Source organism: Sinocyclocheilus anshuiensis, unplaced genomic scaffold (assembly GCF_001515605.1).
Source record: "Sinocyclocheilus anshuiensis isolate Anshui unplaced genomic scaffold, SAMN03320099.WGS_v1.1 scaffold944, whole genome shotgun sequence".
In the NCBI taxonomy this organism is placed as follows: Eukaryota; Metazoa; Chordata; class Actinopteri; order Cypriniformes; family Cyprinidae; genus Sinocyclocheilus; species Sinocyclocheilus anshuiensis.
The window spans coordinates 780,120-795,890 of NW_015549559.1; the positions used below are offsets into that span (position 1 = coordinate 780,120).

The following is a 15,771-nucleotide window of genomic DNA, read 5'->3' on the forward strand; positions in this document are numbered from 1 at the left end:
ATCACCTGCTTTCCCCTAGTACATCAGTCAGCGGTGTAGTACAGAATTTCTCCTCAAAGTGTGAACTCATAAGATAGCTCTTGTGCCCCGAAATCTAGGACATCATGACTGAGACATGAGTGTAACCAACACCTCCATCTGACCTGGTGGGGTCAGATTCAACTCTGCAAATCAAACAGCATCAGTCACATTCTGTGAATTCCACTCGAGCCTTGTCTTGACAACAGATATATGATTAATGTTTTTCCTATATAATTATAGATCATATAGTTACCAGCTCAAGTATTGATTGTGAGAGTGGCTAAGGGCTTCTTTGGATTGGCTGTGGTGGAAGGAAAGACTTCATAAATTCTTCTTTTCTCGGAGCTCTGTCAAACAAGTTGTGCTGTGCGTTTCACATGAATACACTAGCAGAGCTCGGCTGATTGATTGGGAGAGCTGGAAAAGAGAGAGCACACCAATGAACTTGCTCTCTCAACAAGATTAATAGGGTTTATTAAATACTTTTGTGTCCCTTTTCATAACGGCAATGCCACAGGAGGCCAAAAAATTCATCTGCGGCTCGTACTCCACTGTGCTTTTATCTGTGTTACAATCGGATGGCATATCCATGAGAGAAAGTAAAGTTAATTTTCAGTTCGACAAAAGCAATGTTTTGTAACACTTAAAATCTCACACTGAAATGACACCACTCTGGTTTGTGCAAAGCCAGACTAACAGACCTAGAAAACATGACTGTAGCTCAGTTTGTAGTGTTAATTAGACCACAATCGGCCTCTGAGTTGTGTGCTTGCTCCAAAAGAATAGATGATGTGTGTTTAATCCAAATATTCAATTGCACACTCATGTGTCATATTATACTTACCAAAAAAACCCACTGTTGCTTGATTATAAGTGCACATGTAAACATGCTTTGTGACAATATCAGTACTCATCAGGACAAAAATGCCTGAAATAAATGTGAGTGTATAGAAGAAGAAAAAGTGTGAGTGTGTGTGTTAAAGGCTGTCAAATGAACAGCAAAGAGCACTCCATTCTTCCTCACTTCTCTTTGTGCTTACATATAAACTTCTTGTCACCATGACATCTCTCTCCTTAATAATGCTATTGCCATGCAAATGAGAGAGGGTGTGTATGTGTGAGCGTGTCTTCCAAATACGGGTGAGAGGGGACCTCTATTGGACAAGGGACAAAGGTTTTTTTTCCCTTTGCTGGGCACAATAAGTTCAGGAATTTGTGTGTGTGTGTTGTCTGTGCTTGTGCATTCTACGCAAACTAATTCTTTTCTGGAATTCGTTTCGTCCCCCTCTTCCTGGATAGACAGGAAGTAGGAAGTAGGGGGCTCCAGGGAGGCAGAAAAAAGAAGTCCATGGTCGATCAATCCAGTCAGGCCCAAACGCACACCCTTCCATCCCTTGCCAAGTGTGTGCATACACGTTTTAAAGTGTAGGCAAGCAGAGCCGCCTCCTCTGTTGTAATGCTAAATCAGCGTCACTCACTGGAATGGTAAGCTCTTTCACACAGACGCACACACACGATTTCTTCCCTTCTCTGCGCTTCCTATCACACAAAAGCTTGTGTATTCTTGAAAGACTGCAGAGATGGCCTCTCAGCAGGATGCGGGACTAAACAACAGCAGGGAGAGCGTGACATCCAGAAGCATAACAACCGAAGGACAAGTCTCTCAAGGAAAAGTTGATTTATCTGTGTGTTTTCAGGCAGACAGGCAGTATTATTTGCATCTGATGTAAGTGTCTATAATCTGCTTTACGACGAAATAATTCTCACTATTATTCTGGTCATCAAGAAGATGAGTAGAAGGACTGACAGTGTCCTTCCTGTACGAGAGAGCTGCGCAAGCATGTCGAATGCCATTTCACCGGCAGCGGAGAGTCAAATAATTAGCTAATAGTGTATATAGCATGGAAAAATCCCCAGAGCTTTATTTGGATCTATTTCTGTGGCTCTCTCCCCTAATCCACGCCGTTTGCTAATGAAATATACATTGGGTGAACTCTGACATTTGCTGTGGGGCTGAAGGTCATCTGGCTCTTTTACATACACAGATGAGCTCGTCTTCCGGAAATGATAAGAATAACAGCAGGGACGTGCGCAGGGCAGAGAGTTAAAACAACAGCTGAAATTACAATTAATTGACTGAAAAGCATGTAACTGTCATCCATTTCGCCTGGTCTGGTCTTCTCTTCTTTGTCTCTCTCATCTCATAACAGACTACATACACACACACACAAACACACACACACATATACCGCTGACACCTATCAAATGTATCTCAGGGTTCATCGGCAGGCCATCCCAGAAGTTTGTAATTGCTCAGAGTGGCATTCTGATATGAGTTACACAAAGCCAAACAAAGATTGTGAATGGAGAAATAAATATTTAAGAAATCAATTACAAACATATGCAAGCCAACCACAGTTCTGGCAAATCTGAGCTCGCTGCATTCCTGACTCTGCTAACAACTGCTAACTGTGCTCTGGAGCCTGCTGGATCCTGCGAGAACTATGGAGAGAACAGAGACATTAAAGGTATTTCTCTGTGTTTCTCTTCTTTTTGTAGAACACTTTCATCTGATTGCTTTATGGGATTTTGAGTGTATCCATGACCAAATCTCAAACTATTAAAGCTTTTTATAATTAAATAATTAGTGTACATCTTTATATATATAATCAGTTACTGTTAGAAAATAGCCATGTAGATTAAGTAGTGGTATTTCTCTTTCCACTTTTACAAATTTCCAAAAATAAAAATAAACAAATAACTCCTAGCACTCATTTAAACAGACAGAAGAGTGCTTACAAGAGCTAATGATAGACACGCATCATCTGGAATTATTTCACTTCACTAAATAAAGCTAAATGTGGCATTTGTTAAAATTAAATTTATTAAAATTAACAATTACATTAAAAAAAAAAAAATTCTGTAATTGCAAAGAAAAAAGCCCATTATATATTCATCCAATCCATTTAGAGGTATTGTATTTATATCAATATCAGCATTATTGGTCTGCGAGTTAAGTTAAATTAAATTAACAGGACTTGTGGCATAATGCACTTCTTCTTATTGTGATAATTAACATTATGTCACAAATGCTGTTTTGTTTAACTTGTACTGATGGAATATTTCTTTAATAATACTTGTTGTCAGATCAAAAAGGATATGTATGTTTACGAATAATGTGAAGCATTATATGTAGGTTGTAATAAAAAAGATGAGGCTTGTTAAATATAGATGTATAATATATTACATACAGTATAGATATCTTACTGCATCCGTTCCTCTTAAAGCTAATGTTCAGTCTGTGTATGTGTGGGCATGCTTAATAGTCCACCAAAGGCTGATTCATTATTTTCTGCCGTGTTTGATCTTGTGAGTTTAAAATTCGCTAATGTCTGCCTGGCAGAGTCAGAGAAGCATTTGGTGGTGTGAAATGAGTGTGTATTTATGTCGTGTGTGTGTGTGTACATGTCATACAGCTTCTTTCTTTGATTCTATCAACACTTAGTGGGCACACAGCTGGCACACAGCTGGTCATTTGCTCAAACACACACAGGCACACACGACAAGCTTTGCAAAAGAATATGATCCAACCAGTTAAGATGAGGGGGAAAAATCCTTACAAGAAACGTGGGCTTAAGGCGAGGAAATAACACACAGCCAGACAGAGGAGATCTATCAGTGATAGACAGGTGCTCAGTCATCAGAGAAACACACACTCAGATGTAATGGAAAGCTCTCGTTAAGAGCTGGTAACCACACCCCATCTCTCCTCTCTTTCTCAAACTATTCTAAGCTCTCCACAAGTGGTCGAACCAAACCAGACAGCACCATCTATCCACACCATCTATATCAGGCTACTTACAATGAGCTGCTTTACACAAGCCATTTAACAGAGCAGCAGAAGTGCCTGTGTTATTTTGGGTTTGTTGGCTTTCCGATATAATAAGGTTCATATACTGTTTCCTTGCCTTAATAATTGTTAGAGTAAGTTTAATAGCATATACTAACTAGTTTAACAAGTTTTATAGTGAGCTACTATAACAATAATGATCTTACGTAATGTAAGAGGGACAATAACATGCCATCAGATCTACTTTTCAGGAAATTATTGCTTGTCCGATCATTAAAAAAAAAAAAAAAAAACTGCTAATTAAAAAAAAAAAAGGTTCTCTGCATGTGATCTCCCTGCATTGGGGTTGAAACAGAGTAAACCAGCCTGAACTGGTTACTGGTCTTAGCTGGTTTAAACTGGCCTTTGTTAACTAAATATGGACTACGCTGGTGTTCTGCTTGGTGGCCAGCTGAAACGTGTCCAAATCCCTCTAAAAACATCCAAAAGGCAAGCTTAACCAGGTTGTGAGAACAGCAAACCTGTTTAGGCTGGTTTAAGATGTATTTTTTTCCATCAAGGCTTCTCCTGTTAATGTGACACGGATCAGAAAAGCGTGTCTAACACTGTAGGCATTTGCACATTCAAGCTCTACATGACTAATTAATTAACCCAGGAGTGAAATAATGGTCTAATGCCATGAATTATTGACAGTTTGTGAGAGAAATATGTAGCATATTTGTAAAAGATTTATTCTATCATTAATACGCAAAGCCTAGTATATGCAGAGCCCTGATGCAAGTACTAATTTAATGTGTACCTGTGGAAATGGCCACAGTCTCTCGTTCACTGGCTCACGAGGTGCAGGAATACTCATGTTACCTGTAGAGTGTCCAGTATGAAATCTAGTGAGGTCATCTGTCCCACAAACTTCTGTTACGCAGACAGAGAACCTGAGAACATCATGCTGCAGTCAGACAGGACAGAAATCTGAAGACCAGGCTGATGTCTGCTTACTAACACTCATGAGCAGACAGCAGTGGGCACACAATCAGAATGGCTACATGACTGATTTGTGAAGTCACAGAAAAAAGAATATTGAGCCAGAGTAACAGAAATAGACATATTCTCAAGAAGTCCTCCTCAAACTCCCAAATGACAGCCTACTGTTTGCAATGTGTACATTATTTGTCTCTGTGCCCATCACGTCATCTGTGGCAGGGGTTTTCAAAAAGGGGGTCCTCGGAAAAATTGACAGTTAAAAAAAAAAGACTAAACCAGTCTAAACTGGTTACTGGCCTGATATATATATATAAGTTTTCATTAAAAAAGTTTGTTATTCTGTTGACTGTTCATTTTAAACACTAACAAATCAAAATAACTGTATTTTATTATAAAGGTTTATACACTACAGTTCAAAAGCTTGTTAGAGAACGAATACATTCATTCAGCAAGGATGCATTAAATTAAAAGACGTTTAAATTAAAAGACACTTTTACAAAAAGTATATTTCAAATAAATGCTGTTCTTTTGAACTTTCTATTCATCATAGAATCCTGATTTTTTTTTTTTATCACTGTTTCCACAAAAATATTAATCAGCAGAACTGTTTTCACCATTGATAATATCAGCATATTAGAATAATGGCTGAAGCTTTGCCATTACATGAATAAATAAATTGCAATAATATTTCACAAAATTACTGTTATTACCATATTTATTTGATCAAATAAATGCAGCCTTGGTAAGCATAAGAGACTTATTTAAATATAAAAAACTTACAGTAATGTAAAATTACTTACAGTAATGTAAAATTACATTAATGATATTTCATAATTTACGTTGGCCTTAGTACAGAAACAAAAAGCAAATTATTTAATTTAGGAACATGGAGCTTGATTCTGCAAATGATCATTAGATTAGATTAGTTTAAAATGTTCAAATAACTGGGCATTTTAATATACAAATAAAATAATTTCACATTTTTATTTGTCAGCAAGTCTTGAGAGACCCATAGGAGACCCACTTTGTGTGAGCCAGAAAAGGGAAACCAGATGATAGGGGCTTCAGTCTTGTTTTCACAGACAGTACTCTACTAAAGGGGTGAACCCAAGTTTACACTGTGAGCATAGTTTTAGACTATAGGTCTGCATGTGGAGCTACAAATTAAGAGGCGAGTTGGAGACCATTATAATCTCCTGATACCTTCATTTTCAGCACATTTAAATGGCAAAATAAACAATGGCGTCGTTATATCAAACACACGCCCTAACCAGAGTGTGTTCTGTGGGATTGGTTAAACAAATGAAAAGCGTGCACAGTAAACAGATTTGCTTTTGCTTTTCTTTTTTCCCTCTCCTCCCCACTCTTCAAATTTGTGAGCTGCAGCAAATGAGGGCTATAATGAGAGGCAGATTTAATGAGATGAGAGTTTTAATTAAATGAGTGAGTGACGATGAGACTCATTCACTCCTTCATTTTCTAAACTTCACTCAAAGGATAAAAAACACTTGCAGGTCATTCAGAGGACAGCCTTCAGAAGGGTGAGAGAAAATATGTAGCATTTGCTAATGGTTATTGACGGGTCCAAAAAGAGGCGGTGAAGAGGCCACTGATGAACATTTATGGTTTACGGTGAATAAAAGCCTGAAAATAGATTCACTTCCATATAAACAGAATTTCTACTCTCACACAGATTACTGACATTATAGTGCTGTCCAGGAACTTACACTCAAGGAGAGAGAGAGCAGACCCATGAAACGTGCATCTGGAATGAATAGATCTGTCTTAGCACATTTGACTAAATGGAGAAAATACAGTATATATCTCTGACTCTGATACATTATTAGACCTCCCTTGTGTCCCACTGTGTATGACTTTACACTTTGGCTAAATCATAAAGTAACATCACAGGATTTTTTCCCTCATCATTTTTTCCCCTCTCACTGCTAAATAGCAGTGTGATTGCCACGAGAGAGAGAGAGAGAGAGAGAGAGAGAGAGAGATCCAATTGATAATATCACTCACTTTTTTGTGCAGTTGTACAACTGTACAAGTGTGGAGATTTGGGGGATTTATGGTAATACTTTCATTTATTTTTCCAACACATATTTATATCAAATATGCGTCAAAACAAAACAAAACTAACTAACTAAATAGATAAAAACAGTATAATACTTAGCAATACTAAGGGTACAACAAGGAGGAGTATCGGATGAGAAAAGCATTGCTTTAAATAGCAGTGTGATTGCCACGAGAGAGAGAGAGAGAGAGAGAGAGAGAGAGAGAGATCCAATTGATAATATCACTCACTTTTTTGTGCAGTTGTACAACTGTACAAGTGTGGAGTTTTGGGGGATTTATGGTAATACTTTCATTTATTTTTCCAACACATATTTATATCAAATATGCGTCAAAACAAAACAAAACTAACTAACTAAATAGATAAAAACAGTATAATACTTAGCAATACTAAGGGTACAACAAGGAGGAGTATCGGATGAGAAAAGCATTGCTTTAAAGAAAGTGTGTTTCAGTGTGTGTCTGCCTATTACTGTGTTTTATTCAGCGGTACTTATGACTGTCCCTAAAGGCACCGTACATGTGGCAACTTGAAATGCATTCAGTGTGTCTTTCCTAGTGTTCCTTGAGTTTTGGATGGAGCTTCTGCCTGCCTTACACAATGCCTTTTTCTGAGTGTGAACTTGCACCCAAAACCAATTTCATGTAACTACTGGGATAAACAAGAGAGGGAGGACATCAGAGTAACTGGCACAACACATTGTCCTCCTGTTCCTTTAACACAAAATGGCACAGCCATGGTCCAAGATGTATTATTTACCTATTAATTTATTGATCTGTCAATGATGAGCAAATTGGGAAAATTTAGAGGCCACAAACAGTTTCTATCAGTTATGAGACTATATGTTACATTACTATCAGTTTATAGTGCACTTGTGTAAAAAATGCATTTTGCACACAACTAAATCAAAAGAACACTTGGAAAGAAATGCTATTCTAACAAAATAAAAGGTCAAGGCTTTTTGGGGCGCTGCAGAAAGATTCTGAGATATCTGGAAATCTGTAGTGATCTTTCAGGAAGCTCAGCCCTGTCCTACATACACCTCTGGCACACAGACCACTTAAAATGGCTTGTGGTCTACATGAGACATTACATCCCTGTTAAAGCTGCTCACATGGACCTGACTGAGACCGTGGACCGGGGAGTGGTGCGGTGAGAGATGGTAGAACTGCTTGCTGGTCAGACGTAGTTGGAGCAAAGCGAATGAAAGCCAGCTGAGTTGTGGCTGAATCTGGTGCCAACACATTAAAGATCTGTCAGGGTTACTTACATGCAGCTCTGAGTGCTGGATCACCAATGAGCGGCTACCGTAGATGGGAATCACAGGGACTTCATGTGCGCATGAAGTGTATAAGTACACGTATCGCATGCACTCCACTGACACACACACTCCTTGCCACTCCTGTGTTTGTGCAAACTCAATCAAATGATTTTTGAACAGCAATAAAGAAGTCTTTATTTTACTTGGCTAAGCTTCAGACTTACTCTACTTTCCACCTCCTTACCACAACTCACACACACATACACACACACACACACACACACACACACACACACACACACAGACTGGCTTTCCCCACTGAAGTTATGCTACAGCGGCTGAAGCCAATCAGACGCTGCACTGACCTAATATCCCAGATATCCCTGCTCTCTTTCAAACACACAAACTCAATTTATGGACACATTTATTTGCATGTCAGTGGCCAGAGAGAGGCATAATCGACAGCATTTATCTGACCCAAGTGCAGCGGGACCTTGGTTTGGCTAACAATAATGTCTATTACAACCCCTGCCTTACCAGATAGCAGCAAAACATATGCAAACTGACTCACAACCAGAAGTATCTGGATTATTAAATGCCGACCATCAAGGAAAAGTTAAAAACATGAGAAAAGAAAAAGAGGAGAGATTAGACATGCTTTGTAGATGTAACAGTCCAGATCCTAACAGATATAGGATCAGATCTGTTGGGAGAAAACCTGGCCAAGCAGATGGGTGTCTGTTTTCGGTCTAAAGCATAAGAAATACCGAAGTAAATCACGCAAATCTATGTGCGTAAAATGTTCTGAACCAAAACAGAGACAGCAAGTGGACAATCTGAATTAACATGCATATTATGACCAGAACCAGATGGGGTCTGTGGACCTTTTTCAAATTTTCTGTGCTGATTTTGGGGTAAAAATTATGTCTCAGTTATCTGTTCCATTTCAAACTCAATTAGGCTGAATTAAGCCAAGCGCACTATACAATACAAAGGGTCATCAACCTATGCACATTTAAAGACTTACAGTTTCTTGTTTTCTGTCGTATCAGTGCATACATGCAGTTAATAGCACACAAGGAGTGTCAGTTACCCATTTCACACAAACTCAAATACTCAAAGATTTGATTCTTGATCATTTGTCAAGGAATAAAGTGGAGGAAAGGCTTGGGTTGCTTTTTGCATGCTACCAAAAAAAACAAAAAACAAAACAAACAAACAAACAAAAAAACTAATCTATAAAATATTTCACTTTCCAAAGTAAAAAATGCACTGCATAATCCATTAAGACATTTTCAGAGAATGTATCTTTAACACAATCATATATACACTTTACACATATTCAAGATGTATTCTATAAACAACACGTCTTAAAAATGAAATCTACTCACCCACATGTTGTTTCAAAACTCTGTGATTTTCTTTCTACTGTGGAACATAAAAGAAGATATTATGAAAAATGTCTCACTGTTTTTTGTCCATACAATGAAAGTCAGTGAGGTCCAGTGTTGTTTGTGACAGGATTTTCAATTTTGGGTTTACCGTCCCTTTAATGTTCTCAAGTAAATATATGTTGTTTTGAGAATGTTTAGACATTTTTATTGTAAAACAAGTTTTTAAAAACTTGGTAATTATGAATGAGGAAGAGTTAGATCGGTACAAACCCATGAAACATTTTACAGTTCGCTGCTATTGTAATAAAGATCAATGAACATCATATCGCTACTTGTCCTGAGACTTGGGAGGGTTTTTAAGTTTTTAAAAACTTTTTTTATAAAAAATTTTCAAACATCTCAAACACTTACAAATTTCAAACTTGTAACGTCTTCGGCTAATTGTGTGCTGGCACACACTTTGAGTTGGTGACGGTCTGGGTTTTTTTTTTTTTTGACACAGACTAAAATCATTAAAGGCTGACAGGCTTCAGTCTTGTAGTGTTTGCTCAGCTTTACATGCCAAAACCTCAAAATACATGTCAAACACCACACTATTACGCCTGGGCTATAACGAGCTGCTCAAGCCTGAATGTTGGACACTGATACGCAAAAGAAAATAAAATGTTGACATGTCGTCCACTTTAAGAGAGCGGCATAACTCACAAAGTGGTGCCCGTTAGTCCAGCTAGAATAACACTGTGGCTGGAGAGTTTTACTGCCCCACTACTGCTTGTGAAACATATATTCCAATGACAGCTAGACAGCGAATGACTGAGTGAGGGGGAGGATTGAGAGAGAGGAGGGATGAGGAGGTGAGTGTGGCAGGACAAGGTGAAAGTGATGTGTGTGAAGCCACTGTTCATACACACTGATGTTACACCTCACAGATTGGTATGGGTGTGGAGTGTGAGAGACGCATAAATAGCGATACACACTTCTTTAACTTGAAGGGACCATGCAAACAGTTACGGTAGTGTGTGCGGGAACAGTCCGCAATACAATCTCTCTTTCTCTCAACGGCGTTCCACAAACGTTGCTTTAAGACTACAGTGGCCAAAAACAGTTAATGTGAGCAGGAAGAAAAAACAGACCATCATTCAGTGCCGCTCCCCCTAGAGGCCGGAGCAGGAGGCGTGTGAGCTAGACATACGAAGCGTGTCGTTCATTAGCGTAAAGATCACGTGAAAGTGATGTGTGTGAAGCCACTGTTCATACACACTGATGTTACACCTCACAGATTGGTATGGGTGTGGAGTGTGAGAGACGCATAAATAGCGATACACACTTCTTTAACTTGAAGGGACCATGCAAACAGTTACGGTAGTGTGTGCGGGAACAGTCCGCAATACAATCTCTCTTTCTCTCAACGGCGTTCCACAAACGTTGCTTTAAGACTACAGTGGCCAAAAACAGTTAATGTGAGCAGGAAGAAAAAACAGACCATCATTCAGTGCCGCTCCCCCTAGAGGCCGGAGCAGGAGGCGTGTGAGCTAGACAAACGAAGCGTGTCGTTCATTAGCGAAAAGATCACATTTTACCAGTGGAGCGACACTTTTAGTGGCGTGGGGGGCTCTGTGAAACCTCAGCCAGAAAAGCCCCTCTGTTTAACTTCCAGAGTCATTAGGCAGGCTATCACCTGACACACACTCAGGTAAACGCCGCTCTCGGGAGCCAGATGTACATTTCATCATGGTCTCATAGCACGGCTGGAAAAATATGTGCAGAAACTGAAAACTGCATTTCCAAAAAATTCCTGCTTGTCCCCTCTGTTAGTTTTGGACATGAGTCTTCTCTGGAGCAAGAGCATTGGCATCCCAGCCTGTGCCAGACTCTTAAAAGCCAGTAACTGATATCAGGTCTCTGTGGCCCGGCCTGAATATGTGAAGTTTTTAAAATGTAGCAAATCCCCTAGGAATGTGTTTTACACGTTTACTTGGTGTACGTCAAGGTGAGAGACAACAGTGCTGAATTATGGGGGATACTGGATTAAAGTGAATACGTTTCGGGAAGTAAGAAGGTATGCCTTGTTTTGCATACACATTCGAAAGTGTAGGGTCAGTAAGATTTTTTTTAAGGTTTAATTTCATTTCATTTCAAGTCTCATATGCTCACCAAGGCTTCACTTATTTGAACAAAATACAGTAAAAACAGTAATATTCTGAAATATTTTTAAAATTTGAAATTACAATTTTGGGATGGAAAAACGTTTTCCTGTAATGGGAAAGCTCAATTTGAAGTCTTCAGTCTCAAATGATCCTTCAGAAATCATTCTAAAATGCAATTTATTTATGCTGAAAATAGTTTGTTGCTTAATATTTTAGTGGAAACTGTGCTATAATTATTTTTTTAGGAATGTTTAATTAATTCAAAGTTCAAAAGAACTGAATGTATTGAATTTTTTCTAACAATGTAAAAGTCTATAGTGTCAACTTTGATTAATACATCCTTGCTGAACAGATGATTTCATGATTGAATGAAGATTTCATGGAATTGTATATTCATTATTCTATGCCATTTTTATTATACTTTTTAAGAGTTTAAAAAAAAACCCGAGACAGAGTTCTATGAGAACCCCGATTATACTTGTTCAACCTCCAAAAATGCTAAATACTTGGAACATAAGACTCTTTATGCATTCAATGGTTGCAGCTTTGCCTACATAGTGGAAAGTGTGGGGCTAAATGTGATAAAGCACATGTATTTTAAATGTCATTTGTCTGAACTAGAAAATAGAGATTACTTTCATGCATTATTGTTCCATTTGAGACAATGCTACCCTTTCAAATATAAAGATAGCTTTGTAAGGAAATGAAATAGTATGTCTTTAAGTTATTAATAAAAAAATCTACTGACCCGTTCAGATGAGTAAACAAGGAATAATAATTATTATTATTATCATTGACCCTGTCCCGATAAATGAATAGGGAATAGAGGGATTGGGTTCATCATGCTGCATACATAAATTCAACCCCACTGAGTTAAGAAAAAAGAAAAAAAAAACAGCCATAATTTATTCAAAACAACAGCATCATCAACAGCGAATGCACATGTTGTTGCTCAGATGAAATGTTGGTGCTCATGTAGCAATGTGGCAGCTGGCCATCATACATGCAACATAATTTATAAGCCTGAGACAAGTTTCATATGGGTTTCGTAACGAAAGTACGACAACCAAGTGTGTGCATTCATACCATCTGCAGAATCAGTGTCATGCACCGCTAATCTCTCTGGTTGGGAAGTTTGGTTAGGCGGCGATGGAACATTGATGGCGACAGCTGCTCCTTTAAAAAGGAGAAACGGGGGAAACTTCAATCTGATCTATGTGCGGTAACACAGCAACTGTTAACCGTTGACAAGTGCTTTGCACTTCGGATCTGTGTTTCTTTGGTAGGATCACAAGGCTGGATATATTAACGGGGGAGAAGAGCTTCTATTAGGGCTGCAGACCGCAATGGCCTCAGCCATTTCAAAACCACTTTAAATGTGTATTAAATGATGAAATGAGACAACATCTTTTAAGCTCACAGTAGGGCTTTTCTTTCCTCAGCGGAGCGTAGGTTCTAATAACAGAGTGGAGCTTTGAATCTACACACACACACAAACATAAAACTTTCTGCAGCTCTCCGTGGATAATAAGCGGTGACTGGTACAACAGAGACATATGGATCTCTTTCTTTCCTTCTGTCTCCCTCGTTTTCCTTGCCCGTTTCCTCTTCGCTCTTCATCCAGTCCAGCACAGAGGGTACGAGCCCTGTCACTCATGTCCATTTGAGAAGAGCGGGGTCCCTCCCGACGCTCTGAAGTTTGATGTGGACAGCTGCTGATAATTATTCCGGCTTTTCAGTGTTGCTCGGCTCTGACGGAAATATTCTCATTGTTGTCCCGCTGTCATCCACGCAATTCCAGACCAAAGTTTAGCAGGTCACAGAGACGAAACGAGCAACCACAAGAGCTATCCTTCACAAAATAAAATCACAGAGCATTAATCACAGATAGGAACAGACGTGGCTCAATCCAGAAGTATGGCTCTCCCTGGACATCAGGCCAGCTATGGCAGTCAAATCGGGGACAACACATGTTTCTGCTTATTAAACATCATCCAGAGCAGCGAGACAGTTCCAGATGACATGGCTCACCACTGCATATCACTTTACACGGTTCACCAGAGACATGTGTTTGCAAAATGAAATAACTAAACCCAATCAGAGTTTTATGTCTTTGCTGGAATTCAATTAGACTATGATTAATAGGGGCTTTTGGGCCAAATGACACAGAGGTTGAGGGGAGACATCTACGGGCTGGTCGGGTTATGACAGGATTGCTGTCGAGATTATAGACAAATACACTGGTTAACACACAGAAAGAGGCAAAGTAACACGTTGAATAACTTCACAACTACTCCTACGCTCCATCACCCAGCCCTGAACTCTCAAATAGCTGCCGCCTGCAGGGTTACAAGACTCTGTCCAAGCACAGAAAGGCTTGGGTGGGACAATAAAACAGAAGCATGACTGACAGCGATGGATGAAATTAATTAATGGCCTAAGAGTGCTTGCAAGCCTGGGCCACGATCACAGGTTAGAAGTTCAAGAAGATCAGGAGCGATATCTGTGCAGAAAGAGGACAGGAAAAGCTCTTTTCTGAATGTGCAAGGGAGCAAATGACTTTTTCCATGCTATTAAAAGGACACTGTGGGACGAAGCTTTCAAATGTTTCACCATAGAGAGGGTGAAACTTATTACCAATCAACACTGCAAAGACACATGGACGCTTTTCAGGCCCACAGGGTTTTAGCTCGCCTGTCTAACCCACATTTTCCCATGATGTAGGGGATGCAAGGATTTCTAAACGTTTTTGTCGGCCAAACCCCTTTGACCTAAGATATTTACTTAAAGAGATTTTAAGTTAATATTTCAATAAAGTTAACATGATAATGGTCACATGACATGCGGTAAACAAATGAAATATTTTGTACTTTGTGTTTTAATTTTAAATAGTTATTTTAATTTTGCATACAGTAATTATTAGCCTTTCATTCATTCCTGAAACCCTTGCAGTACCCTCAAAAAAACCCATGGGTTTGTGAACCCCAGATTGGGAAATCCTGATGTAGAGGTCCTTCATTACAAGCATGTTAGAGAGAATTATAAAATATTCATTCTCAATAAACAGTCAATAAACAATTAACAAATGAATCTCACATCCTTCCTATCCCTTATGTCTTCACCAAAGCGGAGTGAGCAGCAGGTGTTTCCAGTTTATTCTCTATGGGAGCTGTATGACACCCGTAAGGTGGATTGTGGGATTGACAGTGGGGTGGTGCAGGAATAGCAAGAGAGTGAAAAAGTTCAGAAATGCCCAACTTTACATAAATAAGAAGTGAAAAACACTGGACAGCAGCCAATCACTGTGAGGGGCATGTAGTTATGTCTGTCAACAGACATTCAAAATTGAACAATTTCTCAATACAGTTTTTGGTGGATTTGCTGCTTAAATTCCATCATTACATATAACTATATTTAACTCAGATTCCAAATGCTATTTGGGTGTGTTGTGGCTAAACTGTGGCTGGGTTAACAAAAGTTTAAAATTGACACTGTAAGTATAGAGTAGTAAAGTTTGCATCTTTCTAACTGTGAATATAAATGATGGTTTTATTAACTGTACACTGAACGCAGTCATAGCATATACTTAGTGGCTGTACGTTTTATAGACACGCCTCTAGCATTTTGAGCATGTTTCTTCTACACCATTAAGGCAATCAGATACAGAAGAGAGTAAGTCGTCATTGAATTGTATGTCTTCAGTATGTCTGAAGGGCAAATGGACAGCATACAAAACCCTAATAAGACAGTATTCTACAAGGTTTTTGTATAAACATGGTTTTGACCCTAGTCCACGATTGCATTATCTCTTAAAAGAAGCTTGAGCACTGGTGAATCAATTAAACCCCATCCACAGCACAAGGGATTAAAATAAATAGTCTTAGAGCTTCTCTGATAAAACGATTTGAGATTCACTCTCATCTGATAAAATGATTATCCTAAACAATATTTGATTTAAACATCAAACAGCCTGTTAAGACATTTGGTTTTAAATGCCAACATGTTTCGATTGCAGTGGAAGAAGGAAAGAAAACACA

General features: G+C 38.8%; 1 protein-coding gene across 1 annotated transcript in view; it reads right to left on the reverse strand.

Annotated features, from left to right (window-relative positions):
• Positions 1-377: 377 nt before the first annotated feature.
• LOC107657113 (alpha-ketoglutarate-dependent dioxygenase FTO-like) overlaps positions 378-15,771 on the reverse strand; it is a 189,365-nt gene continuing 173,971 nt past the window's right edge. Inside the window, exon 9 of the mRNA XM_016445127.1 lies at positions 378-438. Coding sequence (XP_016300613.1) covers positions 408-438 — 31 coding nt within the window. The 3' untranslated portion in view covers positions 378-407. The remainder of the gene's footprint in view (positions 439-15,771) is intronic.